The sequence below is a fragment of the Colobus angolensis genome, unplaced genomic scaffold (genome assembly GCF_000951035.1).
Source record: "Colobus angolensis palliatus isolate OR3802 unplaced genomic scaffold, Cang.pa_1.0 Scaffold322, whole genome shotgun sequence".
NCBI classification, from domain to species: domain Eukaryota; kingdom Metazoa; phylum Chordata; class Mammalia; order Primates; family Cercopithecidae; genus Colobus; species Colobus angolensis.
In genome coordinates, this window is record NW_012116511.1 from 2,067,743 (window position 1) to 2,094,104 (window position 26,362).

At 34.1% G+C, this 26,362-nt stretch overlaps 1 protein-coding gene across 1 annotated transcript in view; it reads right to left on the reverse strand.

Annotated features, from left to right (window-relative positions):
• The window catches only part of LAMA2 (laminin, alpha 2), a 613,484-nt gene that overhangs the window by 345,523 nt on the left and 241,599 nt on the right, over positions 1-26,362 (reverse strand). The window contains exons 6-10 of the mRNA XM_011951660.1: positions 20,593-20,772; positions 17,619-17,708; positions 15,569-15,686; positions 9,643-9,821; positions 1,619-1,718 (exon numbers count right to left, since the gene is read on the reverse strand). Coding sequence (XP_011807050.1) covers positions 1,619-1,718; positions 9,643-9,821; positions 15,569-15,686; positions 17,619-17,708; positions 20,593-20,772 — 667 coding nt within the window. The remainder of the gene's footprint in view (positions 1-1,618; positions 1,719-9,642; positions 9,822-15,568; positions 15,687-17,618; positions 17,709-20,592; positions 20,773-26,362) is intronic.

Sequence of the window (26,362 nt, forward strand, 5' to 3'; positions counted from 1 at the left end):
CACACCAACATGGCACAAGTATACATATGTAACAAACCTGCACGTTATGCACATGTACCCTAGAACTTAAAGTATAACAATAATAATAATAATAAAAAGACTATTATTTGGATATTAAAGGTAACTCACTAAAAAACTGAATTGGAAGATGCTCAATATTTTCAATTTTGGAAGTAAGACTGGGATAAATAGGTTGAAGAGGACACTTGTTATTTTATTTCTTTACTATTAAGAATTTATTTTACTATGTATTGTTTTTATAATAATTGAAAAATAATTACATAGAATAATTATTATTAAAGGATTGGTTACAATAAACAAAAATTTGAAACAATCTTAATGTCCATATAAAGTTTAGAGGGTAAATAATTATGGCACAACCATATAATAACGTGTTATTTAAGTGCTAAAACCAGACTTCAGAGAACGTCTTCATAGATTTTTGGGGAAACTCCTCATAAAAAGTTAAGAGAAGTAATATCAGAAATTTCTCTATGCATCATGACAGAAATATATGACATTGTTAATAATGGTATCTCTCCTGAATTACTCCTGAATTGTATATTTATTTTTCTACTTTTCCATTTTTATTCTGTGATCATATACTCATTATTCAAAAAGGGGTAGGGAAGAGTTACGTGATATTAATGAAGACAACATTGTGATTTACTTGTAACCACAAAAAGAAAAGAAGGCTTAAAACGAAAAGTGAGCTCAGTAATTCATCATTCGACTATCAAAACATATCCACTTTTTAATATTTCAAAATTTAGTCTTCATGTAACACTCAGATTGATAATCCTACAGTTTTATAAAGAATGCAGGTAATCAGAATTGTGCCTAAGAAACATTGCCAGTCTTTTAACGCTAAAGTCATTAGGGAAGAAAAAAAAAACCTACATTGTAGCCTTGGTTAATTTTAGTCTTTCTAGAGAAGAAATGTCCCAGTGCATTCTATAAATTTCCTACTTAAACTTGGAGAGCAACTGCCCTGGAAGTAGTTCCTAAACGCCTTATATCAAGGAGTTATGTTGGCATTTGATTCCTTAATGTTTGGAGTTCATGAATGTCATTCCTCAAAGGAAGTGTTTAGCTTAAATTAGTGTCAGCCTCTTTCTCTTCATTAACTCATGACTACTACCTTCTTAGTCCTTTATGAACACTTCTTGCTTTCTATATTATTGCCTACATCTCAATGTGTGAGTTCTTCTATTTGCTTTTCCCACTACAACACATACATTCCTCAGTGAACGCTGGCATTTCATGCTAGAACTCATAGAAGCTACAAACTATAACATGACATGAAAAAATTACATATACTACAGATTTGTGATTGACCTTCTCTCTCTCTTTCTCTCTATCTCTGTGTGTGTGAGTGTGTGTATCTCAAAATAAATAATTCAACTCTTCTTGCTATGAAAACATTATAATTAAACATGAAAGTAATTATTGAGATGAATTTAAAAACTGCTTCCTGGAGGGAACGCTAATACCCTGATAGATTAAAGAATAAATTTATTACATGAATGACATTTACTGCAAAATATTCTGGAAATAATCATATTTGGCTTTTAGTTGTCCTTTTATCAGAGCAGTGACATTCTGCTGCAGCTCTCACCTCGTCGAGCGTGTTTCTCATCCTTGACACAGACTTCATTTAAGGAACCAATTGGATTGCAATGACATGGCTGGCATGGCCTTGGATAATTTGGAGATACCTAACAAAAATATTAAAATGAATTTAACCAAATGTAATAAAAATAGCAATATTTTTCATTTCAGCAAACTTTTATAGACAAAGTAGTTTTAGTAATACAGAGCAGTAAATTATTGAGAAAATTATAAGAATTACCTTAAATATATGTTTATAATGTCTACAATCCAGTTCGTTTACGTGCTTACACAAATGTAAAGATGATGGAACAATAAACTCCTATATATTTGTTACTTAGATTCAATAATTATTGATATTTTCATGTTTTATTCCTTTTTATCTTGTTTATATTGTATATGAACACAGTTACTTTACTTCAACAAACCTACACTGTGTTCATATGCTATATATACAATATTTATTTTCCAGATTTAATAGGAAAAAAACAAAAAATCTAAATTATTTGCCCAACAAATACCCACGTATTAAATATAGCTTTCATATGTATATATATCTAGGCTTAATTTACAAATGAAAACTTGTTTGCTACTATAAATCAGAGTGTTAAAATTAGACTTATTTATATACCTGACTGAATTTCAATTAACTAAGTTCACAGATCAGTTTCAAAATCATCATTTGTTTAAGACACATTCATTCGTTCCCCCATTATGAAGTTAGGACTGTGCACAGAATAGGTAAGGCATATTTTATATACACATATAAATGAAATGTTATTAAGTGGATAAATCTAAAATGACATTTTTAAGACAATAATTTTAAGAACATCATGGAGATAAATTCTTTAGCTGTTAAATTGCAGTTCACAAAATTTGCATAACAATACTCTTCCCAGCCTTAACTGATCCCTTTATTGTATATTCATTCAGAAGACTCTAGGAAATTCAGTGGAAAGCAACTGCTGGTAAACTGAATAAGGTGAGAAGAGTTTTCAGGTGTTACAAACCATAAAATAAAGAGAAATTGGACTTTAAGTTAAGTACATTAGAAATGTCTGACGAATACCTGGAGTTTGCCATTAATCTGTCCTAACACAGTATGAAAGTAAACTTTCACGACTTCATGGTGATCACTCAGCAAGCTTATTACTAATTAGAACCAATTCAAAATCTTCAGAGGAACATAACAGAAACCAGTGTCTCTGCACTGTATTCTCCAAAATGTCCTGTACAGATGATAAATTTCAGTAGTCCCCACCTCAACTGCAGTTTTGCTGTCTGAGGTTTCAGTTATCGTGGTTAACCACAGTTCAAAAATATTAAATGGAAAACTCCAGAAATAAACAATTCATAAGTTTTAATTTGCATTCCATTTTGAATAGTGTGGTGAAATCTCAAGCCATCTTGCTCTGTCTCGCCAGGGATATGAATCGTCCCTTTGTCCAGCATATCTATGCTGTAGAGACACTACCCTCCTGTTAGTCACTTAGTCCCATCACAGGTATCAAACAGAAAAAAGCATAGTATATATAGGTTTGGTACTATCTGTGATTTCAGGTATCAACTGGGGTTCCTGGAACATATCCTCTATGAATAAAGGAGGACTACTGTATTAGATATACAGGAAAGAAACAGGAAAATGTTGTCCTTATTAAAAAAAGAAGTTGAAAAAAGCAGATCCTGAGGTGACCCAGATATCGAAATTAGCATACAAGGAAGTCAATGTAAGTTCTGTAAATATGTCCAAGAATATAAAGAAAATAATGTTTATAATGAGTGAAGGCCTGGAGCATTTCAGCAGGAAAATGGAAGCTCTAAGGAACATAATAACTCCAGAAAGCTGAAAAGTAAAATACCTCAATTTAATAATTCACTGGATATGCTTAACATCAGGGAGAGATGATAGGAGGAAGAAAAGTCTACCTAATGACTACTTTTGTAGTCATCTGGCCATAGGTCAGGATTTGGTCTACAGGCCAGAGTTTTCTCAAACATGGTATAATTGTTAAAATTACATATAAATAATGAGGATTTATTTATTTATTTATTTATTTATTTATTTATTTTTGAGATAGGGTCTCGCTCTCTCGCCCAGGCTGAAGTGCACTGGTCTCGCTCTCTCGCCCAGGCTGAAGTGCACTGGCACAAGTTCGGCCCACTGCAGCCTCAGTTCCTGGGTTCAAGCTATTCTCCTGCCTCAGTCTCCAGAGTAGCTGAGATTACAGGTGGCTGCCACCATGCCTGGCTAAATTTTGTATTTTTAATAGAGACAGTGTTTCACCATGTTGGCCAGGTTGGTCTTGAACTCCTGACCGCAAGTGATTTGCCTGCCTCGGCCTTCCAAAGTGATGGGATTACAGGTGTGAGCCACTGTGCCTGGCCTAATGAGAATATTTTAAAATCAGCTATTAAATTAAAGATGCATTGTATGTAGAACAAAGTATAAGGACAGATAAATGGGAAAAGATCCAATCTAAAGAATAGAGAAAGAAAAAAACATTAATTAGCACTGCCTCAGATACAATCAACACCTTAGCACACATGCAGTTGGAGTCCTAGAAAGAGAAGGAAAAACATTGATCCAAAAACAGGTTTTAAAAAAATAGCCTAAAATTTCCTAAATGTGGAATAAAATCTCAATTTATAGTTCCTAGAAGCTTTGTGAATCAAGCAAGGTAAGCTTGAAAGCCATACAGACACATAGTTTACTCTGAGGCTGGAAAACTTTTCTGTAAAGGGCCAGATAATAAAATAAGCCATATAAAGATTCTGTTCATTCCTCCTTCTCTTCTTCCCCCTCGTAGTTCTCTCCATTCTCCCCTTCTTCTACTTCTTTTAACAAACCTTTACAAATGCAGAAACATCCTTTGCTTACAGGTCATACAAGTATAGGCCATGAGTGAGATTTGGTCTACAAGCCAAAGTTTTATCATACATGGTGTGACTGTCAAAAAGCAAATACAAAAAAGTTTTGAAATCATCTAGTGAATTAAAGATATATATAGAACAGAGAAACAAATAATGGCTATGTTGTCATAAGAATGAATGAAATCCAGAAAACAATGGTACCACATCTTTAAAGTGCTAAAGAAAGAAGAAAACACACACCTCTGTAACTATGATGAAAATATCCTTCAATAATGAAAGTAGATTAAAGACATTTTCAGATAAAGGGAAGTTGAGAAAATTTGTCACCAGCAGCTCTGCACTACCAAAAAAAAAAAAAAAATGCTAAAAGGAAATTTTTCAAGCAGGAGGGCAATATATATAAGATAGAACCACAGAGTATGGGAAATGGGAAAGTTTGGGTTAATGTAAATTTTGTTTCCTTCTTTTCATTTCTTTAAGACTGTTTTTGTAATTTTGTGACTTCAAACAAAAATTACAACATTGTATTAGTGGCTTATAAATTATGTGCAACATATGAAAACAGTAGTTCAACAGATAGGACTATATCACTATATCATGAACTTAAAATACTACCATCTCACACCCGTCAGAATGGCTATTACTGAAAGTCAAAAATAACAGATACTGGTGAGGTTGCAGAGAAAGGGAACATTTATACACTGCTGATGGGAATGTAAATTAGTTCAGCCACTGTGGGAAACAGTTGGGAGATTTCTTGAAAAACTTAAAACAGAACTAGCACTCAACTCAGCAATCCCATTACTGGGCATTTACCCAAAGGAATATATATCATTCTACCATAAAGCCACATGCATGCATATGTTCATCGCAGCCCTATTCACAGTAACAAAGACATGGCATCAACCTAGGTACAATCATCGGTGGACTGAATAAAGAAATGTAGTACATATACACTATGGAATACTACACAGCCATAAAAAAGAATAAAATCATGTCCTTTGAAGCAACATGGATGGAGCCGAAGGCCATTATCCTAAGTGAATTAATGTAAGAATAGAAAACCAGATACTGCATGTTCTCTCTTATGAGTGGGAGCTAAACATTGAGTACATGTGGACACAAAGAAGACAACAATAGACACCAGGGCCTACTTGAGAAGGGTGGGAGCGGGGTGAAGATTGAAAAACTTATGCTTATTATCTGGGTGATGAAATAATCTGTGCACCAAATCCCATGACACATAATTTATGCACATACTCCCCGAACCTAAAATAAAAGTTGGAATGGAAAAATATATATACAAAGCAGTACTGCTAAAAAGATAATAAAGGAAATAAAATGGAATACTGAAAAATATTTGTTTAACATAAAAGTAGACAGAAAAGGAAGAATGGGAACAAAAATTTTGTGACACAAATAGGAAACAAATAGCAAAAGCCGATCATATTATTAACTATATTAAATTTATGGACTAAACACACAGTAACTTTCAGGATAAAAACTCCATCTATTTTACTCTTTATAAGAAACCTTTTAAATGAAAATAAAGATAGGTTGAAAGTTAAACAAAATCAGATAAGACATACCATACAGAGTAAGCATATGAAAACTGCTATAACAATATTAATAAAAAACAAAGTAGACTTCATGGCAAAAAGTGATATCTGAGATTAAGTGGAGATCATCACAGTTATTAAAATATCAATTTATAAGATATAAAAATATAAAGATTCAAAATATTCTAAATAGGTATGTACCTCATAACAGAGCTTCAAAAAACATGAAGAAATACTGAAAAAATGAAAGAAAGGTAGGAATCCATAATCACAGACTGGAAAAATCCACATTTATTTGTTTACCAAGAGAGACCATGCACTGAGCCATAAGTTAAATTTCAATAAACTTCTAAAGTTTGACATCTTAGAGAGTATGTTCTCAGATCATAAACATCCAGTGTAGAAATAAAAAAATGTAATATTTAATAAAGCTCAAATATTTGGAAATTAGACAACAAAAAATAAATTGCAAGAGAAATTATAAATTATGTTAAACAGATAATGAACATAAAGCATTTCTGAATTCATGAGCAGCAGCTAAAGAACTGCTAGAAGGAAGTTTATATTTAAAAGTTCATATGATAAAAGAAGAAAGGTTTAAAATCATTTAACTTTCCAAATTGATAGGTAGCAAAAGAAAATGTAATTTAAACCCAAAACAGGTCAAATGAATAACATAATAAATAGAACAGAATCAATAAAAATACAAAAAATAAAATGGCAGGAGTTTTTTTGAAAAGATTAAGAAAATTGATAAACTCCTAACATAAGTGATCAATAAAAGGAGAAAAGCACAATTTAATCATTTTAAAAACCACAGAGGGGATATCCAGATAGATGCTATAGACGTCAAGAAAATAATAACAGAATTTTTAAAACTGCCAATTGCCAATGATTTGACAATTTAGATGAATTGAACAAATTACTTGAAAAATGCAATATATCAAAAATTGACCCTCCCCAAAGATATTAATACAAAACTTATGTAGTCCTATGTCTAATAAAAATTAGCCAATGCATTTAAAATGTTCTTCCCACAAAGAAAACTAGAGACTCAGATAGTTTCACTGGGAAATTTTATCAAGCATTTTAAAGAGAATTAATTTTAATCTGAAGTTACTTTAGAAAACAGAGGAAGATGAATTTCATTTCCCAGATCATTTGTTGATGCCAGTATACCCCAATAAAAAAAACCTGACAAAGACATTATAAGAAAATAAAATTATAGACCAATCCAGCATCTTTTATGAAAGGATGTCAAAATTCTTAACCAAACATTAGTCAACTGAATCATCCAATACATAAAAATGATAATATAACATAACCAAATAGAGATTAATTCACAAATGCAAAGCTGGCTTCATATTTTAAAATTAAATTTGTGTAAATTGTCCATGTTAACAGAATAAAGGAGAAAATCCTTATGTTCATTTCGGTAGGTTTCAAAAAGCATATGACAAAATTCAAAACCATTTTGTTATAAAAACTCTCTGCAACTTAGGAATAATGGGGGACCTACTGAATCCAATAAAGGGCTTCCATTAAAAATCTGCAGTTCACATCACACTCAATAGTGAAATATTACTTTAAAATTGAGAACAAAGTGAAGAAGTCAGCTCTCACTATTTTTAGTTAACCTTGGCATAAAGATTGCAAAGGAAGAAGTAAGTCTGAATTTACTTGCGGGTAAAATGATTGTTTATGTGTACGTTTCTAAAGCATGTAGTTTAAAACTACTAGAACTAATGAAGAAATTAAGGATGGCTATAGGACATAAAGTCAACATTCAAAATTCTTTAATAATTACATTAAATAATTTGAAAACTATTTAAAAAACAATTTTTTTACAATCATGCAAAGCAAAATACTAAAGATTAATTTAGCAAAAGCATGCAAGATCTCTGTACTGGAACACTGACATGAATAAAGAAGATAGAAATAAAGAGAGAGGTATGCTACGTTCATTGGTTAAATGACTCAATATTATTATGTTATTTTCCTCAATACTTCTTTTCTTTTAAAGTTTAATTTCTTCTTTTGACAAAATTGTATATATTTATCATGTGTGACATGATATTTTGAATATCACTGTATATATTATTATATATATACAAATTGTGAAATGGTTATATCAAACTAATTAACATATTATCTAACATAATTATCAATTTTGTGGTAAGAATGCTTAAAATACTCTCAGCATTTTTCAAGAATAAATATATTGTTATTAACTGTAGTCACCATGTTGTGCAATAAATATCTTCAATGTTTTCCTACTATCTAACTGAAATTTTGTATTCTTTGACCAACAACTCCTCAAGCTCCATTTTCCACATTTGCATATAGATTCTAAGCAATAATCCTAATATTTTCTGTAACTGACAAGTTGATTCTAAAATCGTATGGAAACACACACACACACACACACACACACAAACCCTGCTATAGACAAAACAATCTTGAAAATAAATAATAAAATTGGTACATTATATTACCTAAATTCTAGACTTACTAAAGCAATGAAGATAGTATGGTATTAGCACATAGAGGGAAAAATAGATGCTTGGAAAAATAGATAACTGAGGTTCTATAAATTGATTCATGTAATATGATCAATTGATTTTTCAACAAATGGTATAGAACTTCAGATTAACCATATAAATCTGGTTACGTATTTCACACCACACACAACCATTTACTTGATATGGGTAATAGTTCTGTAAGTTTTTAGGATAAAAGTATTATTTAGACGTTGAACATGTACTTCATATGAGAAGATACAGGAATGGTCAATAAGCCCTTATAATTAAAATTAAATCCATAATCAGATGCCATTTCACATCCACTAGATGACTAAAATCCGAAAAGGTAGTCAACATCAAATATTAGAGATGATGTAGAACAACTGGAACTCATATAACTTTTTGGTGAACACGTTATACATTATTACTAATTTGGCAAAATATTGATGGTTTTTTATAAAGTTAAGCATCTACCTATCTTATGAAAAAAGTATTCTACTCCTAAGTATTTACACAAGGTAAATAAAAACATGACTATAAAATGTATAGTCTAAAAAAATAGTAGTATAAAATTACTTGTAGAAGCTAAGCTAAAACTGGAAAAGATCTTGATTTCTATCAACAGGAGAATGGATTTAAAATTTTAATATGTTCAGGCAGATAAATACTACTCAGCAATTTCTTTCAAGAAAAAGAACTACTGATGCACAAACAACATGGATAAATCTCAAAATACTATCTTGAGTGAAAGAAGACAGACTAGTATGTACTATATGATTTCATTTTTCTGAAATTCTCTAAGAGGCACAAGTAATTTATGTTCTAAAAGTCAGAATAGAGTTTGCCTAGGGGTGGGGATTGACTGGAAGAAGCTATGATAAAACTTTCTGGAGTGAGGGAAATGTTTTATTTTACATCCTCAAAGATTTAGGTCAGTTTCAACTACGAAATGTTCCTACTCACCTTTTAATTTGAGGTTCAACTGCTTAGAGAAGCTTTCAAAAATTTTTTTTTGTATAAAACATTTTTGTATGAAAAAGCAAAAAATAACTCTTTATGAATGAAAAAGCATACTTTACCCCTTTGGGTCTGAAGAAGCCATCAATACATGTCTCACAGTTTATACCAGCAGTATTTTGGGTACAATTAATGCAAACACCCCCTCCAATGTACTTTCCATGTATATTCAAACTCAGACTTCTTCTGGCAACATTTTCATCATAATAGCATTCTTCAGCTTTTCCATGACAATTGCATGCTGCATTAAGGAAAAATAAATTAATAAACATTAATTTCAGATTTCAGATACATTTAAAAATCATTTCTATTATACATAATAGATTTTTTTTTTTTTTTTTGAGACAGAGTCTCGCTCTGCTGCCAGGCTGGAGTGCAGAGTTGCATGATCTTGGCTCACTGCAACCTCTGCCTCCCAGGTTCAAGCAATCTTCCTGTCCCAGCCTCCCGAGTAGCTGGGACTACAGGCGTGCGTCACTACACCCAGCTAATTTTTGTATTTTTAGTAGAGACAGGGTTTCACCATGTTGACCAGGCTGGTCCTGAACTCCTGACCCGTGATCCACCTGCCTTGGTCTCCCAAAGTGTTGGGATTACAGGCATGAGCCACCGCTCCTGGCCTAGATTTTTGTACCATACAGGAAATTACATTTAGCATACACACACACAAAGGCATCCAGAAAGCATCTGGATTTATTGGAGGTATTAATAAATTCACACATTTTAATGGAATTTGAAATAATTAAAACATATACACTAAGCTCAATCATATGCAATTGCCAATATTTGATTTTGACTAATGTGCAATTTTATATGGATCAATTTACAATTTCCTATTATAACAAATAATAAATTATTGAATGATGGCACTGAATGATTAACAACTAGGTCATCTGTAATGAATTATTACCATATGGAAATTTCTGTATTAGAGCCTATGGGTAAAGAAAAATATGTATAATATAATTCCTTTTTTTTGATACTAATAACAACTAAAACATTTTTAGGTTTTCTTCAATGCCAGACACTATTCTGAATGCTCCATATTTGTTGCTACTGATTTTAATCCTCAAAATTGCTTTTAGGAATTAGGTATTATCATTATCAACCCATTTTTGTATACTAGAAACCTGAGTCCAGAGAAGTGAAATAATGTGTAAAAGATACTCCAATCAGTATTGGAAACCAACCTCTGAAGCCAGACTCCAGAGTCTGCACTGCTAGAGACTGCCAGAATCCCTTCACATTCTACCTGGTGAACGAAATAAGATACATGGCGTGTGCCAAGGAATTAAGACAAACCGAGAGCTAGAGGCTAAGATCATGCTATTTTGCACCCAACTGTCTTGGATGTGAGTGTGCTTTCCCCTACTTAGTAGTCATATGACATTGGAAAATTCTTAATTACATGAAGGCTCAGTTTCCATATAAAACACGGAGTGATCAATAGTAATTACTAGATTGGGATATCTAAAAGTGCAAGTGAGATAATGCATGTACAATCATTAGCATAATGTCTTATAAATAAGTTCACAATTGATTTTTCTTCTCTTCATCCTCCTTGTCTTTTTCATGTTACATTAGAAGAATTCAAAGAAGTGAAAAATCACTTTCTCCAGAAAGGATTGGGTAAGACTTCTCTAAACATGAAGAATTGATATTAGGATAGAACCAGGGAAATATACCAACGCAGAGTCTCCTTCCTACCTGAGATGTTGAGTTTCTTAGGAGGACTTACATTTATTTCCACGTGTGAGTGTGTGTGCGCACATAAGTGTACTGGTATGCATACATCTCAATCTTTTTATTTATTCTACAAAAGGGAAGGGGCATTTGTGTACTGTTTTTTTTTTTTTGAGACGGAGTCTCGCTCTGTCGCCCAGGCTGGAGTGCAGTGGCCAGACCTCAGCTCACTGCAAGCTCCGCCTCCCGGGTTTACGCCATTCTCCTGCCTCAGCCTCCCGAGTAGCTGGGACTACAGGCGCCCGCCACCTCGCCCAGCTAGTTTTTTGTATTTTTTAGTAGAGACGGGGTTTCACCGTGTTAGCCAGGATGGTCTCGATCTCCTGACCTTGTGATCCGCCTGTCTCGGCCTCCCAAAGTGCTGGGATTACAGGCTTGAGCCACTGCGCCCGGCCTGTGTACTGTTTAGGACCGTTTCTTTTTACTAACAATAAATCATGGAACTCTTTCCACATTAGCATATGTATCCCCTAAGGGTACACAGGGTACTACTTGAATGAAAGTATTGATCAGGTCCCTATTAATGAACAGTTACACAGTTTCCATGTTTCTCCCTTTCAAATAACACTGAACACATACTGGGAGGACAAGGATGCTGGGTGCAGGGAGGGGCTCTAATGTTAGAAAAGTTTCCTATTTGCCAATTGAGAGACTGAGGCAAAAACTCAAGTCCTAGCATCACTTTAGTACTTGTCTCTTATACATGTTTTGCGAATGCTTAGCAGAATGCCTGAAACATACTAAATACTGAACTCAAGAAATGTTAGTAGCAGTAGTGGTAGCACTTGTATAATAATGATGAGGATCATGATAATATGCCCTATACATTTATATGAACATATCTATAGGCTAAACTCCTGGAAGCATAATTTCTAGTCAAAGGATATGTAAAATTTAAATTTTAATCACTTAAAAATTCCCCTCCAGGAATGCTATGACAAATGACTTTTCCTCTAGTAGATATGATAAAACAGGGTCTCCATAGCCACCAACCTAGTGTGTTATCAACCCTTGAATATAATTCCTGGACATAATAAGCATTCAAATATTTGTTGAGTGGAAGAATAAACACTTTGATAAGAATAAACACTTTGATAAGTGAAAAATAATATTGTCATTGTTTTAACTGATATTTCCTTCATTATGAGTGTGATTATCTTTTTACAAAGTTATATGTCATTTCTGAGGAATACCTGTTTTGATCTTTCTCATTTTTAACAGGTTAATTAACTTTTTTCTATTGATATGTAAGATCTCTTAATATAGAAAGGTTATTATCCCCTTGTCATGTTTGCTGTAAATACCTTTCCCAACCTGCTGACATTTGATTTAGAATATAGTATTTTTGCTATGTAAATGGAGAGTTTCAAACTTTAGGGAACACATAGTAATAAATACAAATCACTAGGCATTGTAAGCAGTTTCATATCTTTAGGACAACATACAAGAATTCCTTTTTTTTCTTCAGAAAGACAGTGATATAGCTTGGCTCTGTGTCTCCACCCAAATCTCATTTCAAATTGTAATCTCCATGTATGGAGGGAGGGAGGAGATTGGATCAAGGGGGCAGCTCCCCCACGCTGTCCTCATGATAGTGAGTGAATTCTTGCAAGATCTGATGGTTTTATAAGGGGCTCTTCCCCCTTCACTTTCTCCTCTCTCTCCTGCACCATGTAAGACATGCCTGCTGCCTCTTCCCCCTTGATTGTAAGTTTCCTGAGGCCTCCTAGCCATGCAGAAGGGTGAATCAACTAAACCTCTTTCCTTTATAAATTACCCAGTCTCGGGTAGTATCTTTATAGCAGTGTGAAAACGGAATAATACAGACAGGATCTCACAATGTGGCCCAGGCTGGCCTCAAACTCCTGGGCTCAAGAGATCCTCCCACCATAGCTTCTTTCCAGTAGCTGGGATTATAGGAGCATGACATTGGACCTGGCTATGAACTCTTAAAAGCTTTGTTGTAAAAGTGCATTTCAAGAAATAGTCAAAACTTCTGCTGTCAGTATAAGCAGAAGAAAACATAAAGTAATATAGACTCACACTATTTAGAATTGGTGTTGTCAAGAGTGTTTAGAACTATGAACTACTATAGATAAAACACTGATGCCAAAGAAACGGTTCTTCACACACTCTGTGCAGCCAGGACCCTACACCTAGAGCCCCATTTTCTGTCTGTAGGCTGCAGCCTACCCTGCTCTGTCTGTAACCTTCGAGAATGTGACTAGTAACTGATCACGAAGCCATGTTTTTGCTCTGTCGTCAGCAACTTACTATTTCACAGAATGTCCAAGATATATCATATGAAACTGTTCCTTAGTAAAGACTTAGCAGTTGAATGAATATTCTATGCTTTTTAGAGATATTATCTTCCCTTATGTAAGCTAGATTGATGAAAATCCAAATTAAACTCAAATGAATTAGAATGTCATTATTCATTTTATGGAGGGATTTGTCATGTCACGGAAGGATTTTTCTAAATATTAAGGTGATTGGAATATGATTCAACTTGGAAAAGAACACTTTTACATAAGCTTTTAGGAATGTATTCATTGCTGAAAGTGTGATTTTATGTATGGCTTTATGGCTAAGATCCCCATCTTGAATTTCTGGGTTTTTAAAATATTTGTTTTTCAGTTTGGAAATATGACCTTCCCTCTTCCCTACAGGGAAAGAAAAAACAATGCTTCACAATTTCACTATTTTAAAAACGTGTACAGTAGCAGTTTGAAATGTCTTGCTTTGCTTAGTCTACCTCTATTGCTAACAAGTTGCTCTATTCTTTTTGTTTTGTGTTTAAACATAGAAACACAAGTAAAGAGTGGTAAAGGATTTTGCAGAGCCACTTAACATTACATAATTATCACTGTGTGAAAGCATGTCAGTGGCAAGAGGAAGACCCCTAACTTCAAGTGCTGCTCCCACTTATGATTACTGATATTCCACAAACAGAAGAGAAATGTAATTAAAATTTAAAGAAGCTCGAGAGCAAACATCCCTGGGTGGCATTACATTTAAAGTTACTCTTCAGAACAAATGTCTGTTCTCTATGGAGAAGCTGTGGAGAACTGAGAGATTAGCCAGAACATGGCTGGAAGTAGTTGAAGGAAACAAAGGCTGGGCTTCCAGTGGTCCCCTACCATGCATGGTGAGTGATGATCCAATGGTGGCTCATGCCTCCAGATATGCTTCTATAATAATGGGAGATTTCTAATTCATAATATCTTTATAAGCAGGCAGACACAAATCCGAAAGCAAATGAAGTGAGTGCAGAAAATAAGGAGACCTAATAGCATATATGCAGAATCTCAAACTAAAAAGAAAATACAACCATCCCTCAATATCCATGGGAATGGTTCCAGGACCTCCCTCAAACACCAAGATTCAAGGATACTCAAATCCCTGTTATAAAGTGGCATAGTATTTGCATACAGCCTATGCACATCCTCCTGTATACTTTAAATCATCTCTAGATTACTTATAATACCTAACAAAATGTAAATACTATATAAATAGTTGTTGTATTATATTGTTTAGAAAATAATAACAAGAAAAATGTCTTCACAAGTTCAGTACAGATGCAATTATTTTTCAAACATTTTTGATCTGCAGTTATTTAGACCCATGAATGGGGAAACCATGGATATGGAAGGCCGACTTTATATCTTATAGTTGGGGAACATTTTACGATTAAGGTGTGTTATGATTCAATAGCTTTAAAAACCTGTCATGTCTGACATGTTGTACATGATAAATGTGAGTTGAGTTAATTTGTTATTCAAAGAATATATACTGTTGGTATTAATTTAAAATGTCTATCAAGCTGTTTTTGAAGGCCATATATACTTAGTGAGCTGCAAAAATGTAGTTAGGACTGATTTACTGTAATATTAATATTTGAATTCAGTTGAATTGGACTTTATGCTAGTTTAGGTTTACAGTTCAGCCCAAGACTATTTTTAGGTCTTTTCTTGGGTTGAGAAAATCTCCAGAAACACAGGTTTCTCCATGATACCTGTCACCTAATAAGACCAGTTGTCACTATTAGGCTATAAAGTCATCTGCTATGTTTCTTAGATATTTCCCTTTAGGAAAAGCTAGACATATGGGTTCTCTTCGAAGTGATAATATAAATGAGTATTTGTTGACACATTTGCATAACCAGCCATTTCACTATTTTTCATTATTGGCTTTTTTTCTTGGAAAGGAAGTATGACATATTTTGTTGGCTTCTAAAGAACGTACCTTCACATTCAGTTTTAGTTAGAAAAGTTCCAGCTCTCCAGGGTTTCTGATGGAATCCTGGACAGCACTGATCACAGCTATCGCCACATGTGTTATGCTCACACTCACAGCGAGATTTCTAGTCAAGAAGAGGGAGGAAGCACAAATTTTAGCCTTATTTAGAACCATGAAGGAAGCCTCTCTCTAAAGGTACTACGAAGAAAAGATAAAACATCTGGACTATGTACTAAAATGTAAAACTACACAGTCTAGGAAGAAAGTGGTGCCAGGCTTGAAGTGGGTGTATTTGATCAACATCAGCTTAAGGAAGTCCAGGCTGATTCTGGAATCACTGGGTTTAGGCTCAGAAGAAAGCAGGAAGGCCAAGCTGGGAGTGGTCCTGAAGACTGGATTCTCCTTCTCTGATGCCTGGGATCTATGTGTTTTTTGGGGGTCGATGTGCTTATTTTAAGGCTCCCCTCAAAATGTTGTTAACATTTTTGGATGTGACAAAAAGGAGGGAGTTGATTCCTAGGCCTCTAGGGATGCAGGTAAAACATAAATCTAATGTCTCTAGGACTAAATCTCCTGTCTGTGTGTGCTCTGAATACAGTCTCAATTTACTACATGGAATTGGCCTTCCAAGGCTGACTTGTGGACTTTCAAAGCCTTGGAAACACTGCTCATCAGTACACCTGATAGAAAGCACCCTGCCTGCATTAGCTATTTGTCCTGATGTTATCCCTCCTTTTGTCTCCCTCCATCTGATAAGCCCTGGTGTGTGTTGTTCCGCTCCTTGAGTCCATGTGTTCTTATTGTTTAGCTCTCACTTATGAATGAGAACATGCAGTGTTTGGTTTTCTGTTCCTGTGTTAGTTTCCTGAGGATGATGGTTTCCAGCTTCATCCATGTCCCTGCAAAGGACATGCTCTGATTCCTTTTTATGGCAGCATTGTATCCCATGGTGGCATATGCATTTTTTCACTTCTTACAAATAAAATAATAGTAAATGGATTTTTAAAATGTAGAAAGCCAGTGAGACAAAGGGACCCTGTAAAGCCCGTGGAAAATTACGCCTAGGTGACGGGGCAGGTGATAGGGGCAGCAAATGACCATGACACACATTTACCTATGTAACAAACCTGCATGTTGTGCATGAGTATCCCAGGATTTAAAGTAAAATTTTAAAAAATGAAAAAAAAAAAAAAAAAAAACTCCCATACCAGGCAGAAAGCAGCACTGCAGCTTTGCCCATAAAAATATGCTAGTGTACTTTAATCTTCCTAGGAGATAACATTATAATCCAATAATCAGAAAACTAGCTTTGAGTATGATGTCATTTGCATTACAATATTTGAGAAAAAAATTTGTGGCCTATTTACATTCACTGATGTTACTATTCAATGTATTTTTCCATATACTGTACAGGAGATGAGTTTGAATTTCACCAGTTTGTCTATGATAGGAAAAATAGATGCTCATTATTCATCTTCTCCTTTAGGTTATGTTCACTTAATTCATTGTCATTAATGAAAAACCTGTATCCAAAAGCATTCTGGCATTTTCCGGCTTGCCACTACTGCTCTCTTGATTCTCTCATCCACTCTACCCGCTCCACCCCCTCATTGCCCCTGCCCTACTTTATCCTCCTGTTCCATTGCCATTTATATATTTACTTCCCTGCACATTTTTTAATTCAGTTGCATTAATTTTTTGATTAAAAACTTTAAAGAAATGGTCAGGTTGATTGATGGCAGGCATTCACTAAAGCTACATCCTGAGGCAGGCTGTCATAGCTAGAGAGGTTTCAAAATAGATAGACCAGTTTGGAGCCTTTTTGAAAAAAAAAAAGAAAAGAAAAACTAATCTGTTTTCTGATACTGTGATGGCTGATTTCAAAGTCTATCATCCTAACTGCCAGCTCTTATTTCACCCTGGCATGGATTTCTGTTACACTGTCTAAGTGGGGACCTGACACCCATTTACAGCGTTCTCTGTCAGCAAAGACTCTCATGAAACATTTTACAGCTCAGCGCTTCATTTTGCCTAAGCATCCTATAAATATACATACATTTGTTGCTGGATCAAGTGGACAAGCCCTGGCATGACCATAGCAGATGCACATCCCTCCAACTGAAATATCCTTGACCGAGTAGTAATACTGCAAAAAGTAATCCAGAGAGAAATCCTGTTAAGATGATTGCAAGGTGAAAATAACGAAAGGGGACATTCAGTAAAAACTTTATTTTCTGCTTTTATCCTTAGTTTGAAGGACATTCGTGTTTCTGAAGGACAAGTGAGGACTCACAAAACCGACAAAGTAACTTCTAGCATTGTAATCTCAGCCCAAAGGAAGAGTGGCCTTTAATTTAAGGTAGGTAGGCATTTTAGAAACGTCTTTCTCCCGGTCAGTACCAAGTCCATGCTGGAGTACCTGTGGCTGACAGCAGTTTTTATCTGGGGCTAAGGACAACTATTCTTCTTAAAAGTTGTTTTACATAGTTTCTTGCAAGAAACCCTCTTTTATTGTGATGATAGGAACTGCAGTATTCACAAATCATATGCACACTGTTTTACTTGATGGATTTGAAAAGAACCAACAAAATTTAGGGAGAAATGGTGCTCATAACAATATAGTCCTTAATTATTAAGAAGAAAATTAAAATGTCATTAACTGTAAGTTTATTGTGCAGAACATTTGCATTTTTATATTACTATGTTTAAAAGTCCATACAATTACCTTTATATATGAAATTAACATAGAGCTATGTTACTAATTATTTTAATCTATCCAGCTATTTTTTAGGGATAATTATGGAGGCTGGACTATTTTTACAATTTTAATTAATATGTATATAACATTTTATAATTGCCAGAGCACTTTACATTATCATATTCAAATAACCATCTTAGTGTTCGATAGTTCTATTATTCCAATTACACAGACAAAAGAAAAACACAGATTTAGCAAGAATACCTAGGTGGACACATATCTGAGTTACCTGACTAAAAATCCCCTTTTTCCAATTTACTTCTTTGTTTCTTTTTCCTTTTATTTGCTTTTGTTACATACATATAGTGTCTTTGAAAATATATTTGTTATGTTATCTTATTTGATATACCGAGACCTTGAAGTAATGGAACTGGCTAAGGAGTTTGGATAGTATAAATTTTTTTTTCATTTTACCTCATCACTTAATAATATACATACAAATAGAGATATTTGCTTAGAATGCTGATACAGTAGTATTTGTAAATGCTTTTAAAACTGCAGAATCTATTTCAAATATAAATGTATAATGCTTTGCTTTTGAGTCATGAAGAAGAGCTAAAATTTGCTATCTTATTTTTATATATTTAAATTTAGATGTAGTGTTTATTGAACTTGAGTACTTTCAAAACAACATATTTATATGTTGACTTATACTGCACTACTTTAAAGGCTCATGTACGATAAAGTTACAAATAATAGATGTGTACCCCAACCCCCACTCTGCCTCCTGCAAAAGATAATAGAAAGAACACTAATTTATTTTCATTGATTTTTTTTCTCTGCTAGATATACTGTCAAGAAAGATTAAATTTCACTTCAATATTATTCAGTCTTCCTCGGTGTATATTTTTAAGTCACACCAAAATTAGAATTGAAAATGTTTTCTTAAATGAGTGAAAAATCTAAACATTGCTATAAAATAATGATTAGTTTTACATGAGACAATTTACAATATGTTGAGATATAACACAAGGGGAAATTATTTCAAGTTTGGAAAATACAGGGCACTAAAACATCTGACATACGTTGCATAGGACTAACTAAAGCCTTAAAAGTTACCTTGTGATGATGGAGAGGTTAGATGTGGGAAGTTAAGTAACGAGGAAAGAAAACATGTGAAGAGTATTTAGGATCTGTAACTATTTACCCTAGTGATTCAGCAATTTTGCAACTGATGACAGTGGTCTTACCTTAGTAGGATCATTCTAGAATTAAGTGCTTTGTCCTACAATATTAATTTCTCCCTATCATCCTCTTTCTTAGCTATGCCTCTAGTCATACAGTAGATACTCTATTCACAGGAGTTTGCTTTATGGAGTTATGGCTGAATTGACTTCACTGGCAATAATGTCTTGGTTGTGTAGCAGCATATGTGGGAGGTGCCATAAACCAGTGAATGTGGTAGAAGGTAGACAGGAGGAAGCACGGTTATCACTCATACCAATCTGAGCTGATCATCTGTCTTGTCATTCCACAAATTCCTGTTTAACACTGGAAGACAGCACGTCTGTTAGCTCTTGTGTTCAAAAAGCTTTTGAAAAGATGCTTTAAACCTTTTTCACCTAATATTTTATTTGTAAAGGAAAATAAAACAGTATGTAGAATCAGTTTTCTCCTATAGCAGTGCATTTTTAAAACTATGGATTGTGATTCATTAATCAAGCATAAAACCAAATGATTTGATGGCCTACAAACCAGCAACACCAGCATCACCTGGAAAGTTTTTGAAGTGCAGCGTCTCTGCTCTGCCCTACTGAATCATAATGTATATTTCCACAAGATCACTGGCTAATTCCATGCACATTAAGGTTTCAGACATACTGCTCTCTGTATGTGTGCATGTGAGTATACTGGGTCAGTTATGGCAAAAATCATGTTTCAAAGCCCCTGCACTTGCAGTAGTAACGCCAAAGCCAATTATAATAGTAGTACAGATCACCTAAAGTACAAAGACTAATTTTATTCTGGAAAATAAGATTATTAACTAGACATTGTGATTCTCATTTTACAAAAGAAGAAATTAAAGTTTGAGAAGGCTAAAATGTTTGATAAATGTTACACGTGTAATAAGTGGCACAGCTTGAATCTGAACAAATGAAAGTCTGCCAAATTTCAAATAATGATAATTAATAAAAATAATTTAAAATTCTAAAATAAAAATTTGATAATAACCACTCCTACAAATCACTAACAATTTTTAAAAAGTATTTAACAGACAAAAAGATAACTGGGATATTATTTTTAGGTTCTAATATGATTCATCATAACTTACTCTTCTGGTGACAATGGGGTCAATTTCTCTTGGGTCTTTGTGAGCAAACATCATCAAGTCAGCATTCAGTGTGCGGATCCTCTGAAATCTCAGGCGAATATAGCGAGCAGAGGTAAACTCCAGCAGTTCTGGAGAAGGATCATCGGCACTTGGTCTTCCATTGATTAAAGAGATGTGAATCTAGACAATATGAAAAATAATTTAACAATTATGTTTCCCAAAATTTAAATATTGATTTTGTTTCTTTTTCTTGGAAAAATAAAGGTAACTTCCCATTCTTCCAATTAGTTAGGCAGATTCAGGTACATGCCTATGCACTGGCATCTAGTGAAGTAATTGACATATGTTATAGTCTTCTTAATACATATACATGCAATTTGTTTGTTTATATCATAGGCATTTCTCTATATACTTCAGCTACCTCTATTTCTTTCTTCCAAGGCACTGCATCAACTTGACCTTCTTAGGATTTCCATGAATTCTTAATCATTCTTTCTCTGAAAATTATTGTGCCCTAAATTATTTAAGAATCTAGGGTATGGTGGGAAACCAGAAAACTTGGGGAAAAGGTTATAAAACATCAGATTAAAAAAGGAACCCATTAGGAACTTAAAATAATTCTATACTTGAAAGCATCACATTATGTAGCCTTAAAATGTGGAGAACAAAAATTGTAAGAAAAACTAGACAAATCTATCGTCACAGTGAGATATTTCAATAGGTTGTTTTAGGTTATTGTTATGTGTATTTTTTTTTAGTAATTGATAGGCCAAGAAGACAAAAAATCACCAAGAATGTAACATACTCTATGAAAATCACACTCTAAAAAATATGTTAAACCTGAATGGAATGGTGAATTTTTTAGGACAATAATTTAGCACAGTTGACACCGAAAGAAATACAATTCAGTCAGATCACTTTCTATGTGAAAGAAAAATTGAGAAATTGCCAATAAACTGTCCTCCAAAGATGTACAATGTTTTTAACTCCACAAACATTAGTAATACTCTCTGATGGTAAGACTAAGAGAGTAGATACATGTCTCTTACATTTACAGGTATAAAGTTAAAATGATACAAATTCTCAAGAAAGTAAATTGAGCAGTAACTACCAAAATTAGAAACACACAGCAATTTTGACCTGGCAATTTCACTTCTAGGAATTATTCTACAGATATAAAATGATATGGATACTATAATGCAGGTGAAGTGAATATGGCTAATGGACTGAATGTTTGCATCCCTCCACTAAAATTCATATGGTGGAACCCTAATCCCAAATGTGATGATATTTGGGGGCAAGGCCTTTGGTAGATAATTAGATCCTGAAGGTGGAGCCCTCAAGAATGAGATTAGTGACCTAATAAAAGGAAGTCAGAGAGCTAGCTACCTCTCTTTCCACCATGTGAGGCTACAAGAAGTCAGCAGTATGCAAACCAGAAAAGAGTCCTCACCAGAGGGCAACCATGCAGACACCCTGATCTCAGACTTTCAGTCTCCAGAACTGTGGGAAATGAATTTCTCTTGTTTACAGCCCACCTAGTCTATGGAACTTTCTTATGGCTGCCCAAACTGACAAAAACAATATTATTACCTCTGCATTTTTGATTATAATTTTTTTTTGGTCACATCAAAGGACTGAAAATAACCTGGTATCCATCAATATGGGACTGGTTAAATAAATTGTATATCTGCATAATGAATTATTTGCAACCATAAAAAAGAATGAGGAATCTCTCAATATACAGATAGGAAGAAGCACGTATTTTCACTTTTATTTGTAAGTGGATTATTACCTATGTAACAAGTTGAATCAAACCAAAATTGTTAAAGAAAGTGAAATTGAGTGGTAGATTTTGAACTGAAAATACACACACACACACTCACACACACATACACACACAAACATACACACAGTGCCAAACGTACAGGGATGCAGGAAGTGGAAGTTCTGTGCTGTCTGGGAGATGCTTGGGTACAGGACAGTGTGTGCACTGGGGAGCGGTGACTCAAGGTCACCCACTGGAATTTTCATCCACTTTTGTAAGATGATATATCATGTGTGTTAATTACATTTTTTGACAGGAGAGGCAATGATATGTATTTCCATTGCTAACATCCTGCATTTAGATAATCCCGGGGAGCCTTTTACAAACTGACTGCCAATAAACTACTTGAGTCACCAGAGAAATATAGCAAACTCTGAGACGAGAAACTAATTCTGGTGTCACAAAGAATAGACTCAAAATGCCTCATGATAAAAATATGAATATGTTCCAGCTAATTGAATCTACCGTAGATACTTAGTAAGGAATAGAATGCAAGGTCTTCTAAAATACTGAATCTGAAAATGCTGAATCCCCTCTAATGCAGGGATTCTAGAAGAGTAAAGCAGATCTTGTATATTTCTCAAGATACACATTTCTGGCATCTAGCAGGTGAGCCAGAAATGTGTTTAGAATTGAGTTATATTTTTCGCTTAAGGAAGGAAGAGTTAAATGTTAAAAGAATGGATAAATGTATGGATGAAGCCTTTAAAACTAATTTCCCTCTGAAATTAACCTTGGCACCCAAGAAAGTCATCAGTGTCGTTGAACTCAAGCTTACATTTCTATCAAATTCTCCCTTGACTGCCCCCAAAAATACTACTTGAAGGAAAGAAGGAAATCAATACATGTCTAGGATTATAGTTTCTGAACATTATTAGGGTTTATTTGGTGCGAATACTGTGGTGAATCATGTTTGTGCCGTATAAAGAATCAGTAAGTTTCTCACTTAAATATACAAAGCACTTTTTTGGAAAAAAAGGTGTACATATTCTCATTTAAGTTAATAAACCATATGATAGCTACATGAAGGATTCAGCAAAAGAACACTTCTCACAGCTTTGGTATTTTCATCAAGCTACTCTGCCAAGAGATCTTGTGAATACAGTTAGTCCCAAGCTGTTTCTGGGATATAAAACAAGCCAGCTGTTTGGCGATGTTGTGTGCAGCTTCCTTCCACCGTTTTTTTTGTATTTTTTTTCCATTTTCCTTCAAAATAAATCATAGTGTTGGATAGGATATTTCCACTAGCACAATGCAGTGTAATTCCAAGTCCACTGGATAGCTTAGCATACTTCCTGATTTCCTATGGGGTGACAACCAGAGGGTGGTATCTGTCTTCAAGGAAGATGAAATGTATCCATCCCCAAGACCACCACTGTCTTGCTGTGAGGACCTAAGAAATCTGTGGCAACCTCTAATGTCTTGCAAAGTGGTTTCTATTACAGACGTGGTGGTGGGTGTATGTTCATGCTGTCACAGGAATTCATTCCAACTGAAAATATCAGACTATGGGTATCAACTGGTTTTTTAGATTTTAAAATTATACTTTTCTTTGAAATTCATTTTCCAAGGCAAATAAATAGGGGAAACTTCATCAGAAATATCTCTTTTTATAACTAAATGACTATATCAATATGATACTCTGTTCACCCAAATAATCCTGTTTTTACTAGTGTAAGCATACTATATAAATCATGTTTCCTTTACAGATTAGTAAGACCTCCGTGCCTCTCTGGCATTTTTATTTTAGAATACATTTTAAAAATGATTTATGCCACAAATAATTAGATTTCTCATATAAATGATTTTCCTGTATTATGTTTGTCTGTTTATGTCACTACTTTTTTTTTTTTGACAGCTGGAAGAGCCATAATTCTAATACCTTCCCTAACAATACAAGTTTCTTGAGTGAATGGATAGACGGGAGAATGAAGGCTACTGAAAGGTCATGAATAAGTGTCAGAAACTTTGAAATAAGTAGCAGAAGTGGATAAAGTTGGCAACTTGATGTGTTGTATGCTCTCTCTTAAAACATGTTTGTATTATCAATCTCAACAAGTGTGCAAATGAAATAGGCAAAACAAATTGAAAGTAAGCTGATCCCAGGAGACAAAACAGTAAATCCATACGTGTAGTTTGAGATTAAGGATGTACGAACATGGACAAAGAATTTGTATGTAAATGAGTGGCTGAGACATCTGGGAACCTCTTAAATCCAATCATGCTCAATATGGCATTATTTCGGGAGAAATAATAAGATTATAAAAAGAACTTTCAAAAATAAGCCTAATCTCTTTTCTTTTGACTGTATAAAAAAAGAAGTACCATCACCCCTCATCAGTTACAGTTTCAGGGGATTTGTGGGGATTGGTTCCAGGACCTCCTGTGGATATCAAAATCTGAGGATGCTCAAGTCCTTGATATAAAATGGCATAGCATGTGCGTGTAACCTACACACATACTTCAAAATTATTTAAATCACATCTACATTACTTTAAATACCTAACACAATGTAAAGGCTATGTAAATAGTTGTTATACTGTATTATTTAGGGAATAATGACAAGAAAAAAGTCTGCACATGTTCAGTACAGATGCAGGTATTTTTTCTAATATTTTTCATCTGCAGTCAGTTGAATCCATGGATGTGGAATCCACAAATTCGGAGGTCTGACTGTATACATTTGAAGAAGCGAGGTGAGCTGTACAAAGCTCAAGGAAGGGGAACAATGCAACAATTGGTCATTGTGTTTCTAGCACAGAGTAAACACTCTGAGTCTGGCTCGGGATGGTAAGTAGGTACATTTTGGTTTATTCCTCCACAAGGCTCCTATTATTCCATTGGTCTTCCTCCATTCCACTGAAACTGCTCTTGGGAAAGTCACCAATGTCCTTCACATTACTAACTGAAGTGTCCGATTCTCAGTCCTCACCATATTTGATCTATTAGCAGCAATTGAGACAACTGATTACTCCATTGACTTCCAGGACACACTGTTCTTGTTTTCTTTCTACTGCTTCAGCTACCCCTTCTCAATCCCCTTCACTGCTACCTTTAATCCTTCCTAACTTTCTTGTAATAGAGCACCACAGTGCTCAATCCTTGGCCTTTTTCTCTACTCTGTCCTCACATACTCATTTAGTAATCCCATTGAAGCTCAGTTTGTACTAAGTGTATTATCATCTTTATGAATTATCACTGGCTTTATTGTATGTAGCAGCATAGTCACTGAAAAATAATCTTACCATACCTTATCAGAAAGTTTTCACTGTAATTTAAGAAATCTTATTCAAATCAATGGAATATTGAAATACTTTTAAATGTTATAAAATATGAAAATACCATGGATATATGAAACAGTAATGCATGGATAATTCAAATATACTGGATAAATGACAAGAGTTTCATAAGATATAATTTATTATACAGGTTAATACAATCTTTAGACCTTTCAGACTAGACATTTCCTTATCAAGAATCTTTCTGGCCTTAATGAGCAAATACAGGATTATGGACTCAATCTCTTTCCAGGCATTATTTCCAATTATATCAGGCATAGTTTTTGAAGTATTCTGTCAATTTTCCTTTACTTTATATTTTGTTATTTTCTCCAACCAAGAGTTCTCATTTTTAGAGTCATTTTTATTAATTCGAACACTGCTCATTTGCATATTCAGATGATTAGGTACTCTGAAGGCTTAAAACATATGCTTACCTCTCAGAGCTTTACTCCCTTTTTATATTTCAATATTTCCCATTCATATAGTTAGTCTATCACTCATTCATTCAAATGTATGTATTGGATATCTACTAGATGGTCACTCAATTTTTACTTTCCTTTCTGTGTCATGGTCTATCTTATCTTTAGGTCCTTTCCTCAAACACCTTTTCTGTGTTCTCACTGCTTGCCATTTACAAAGATGTACTTTATATATATATATA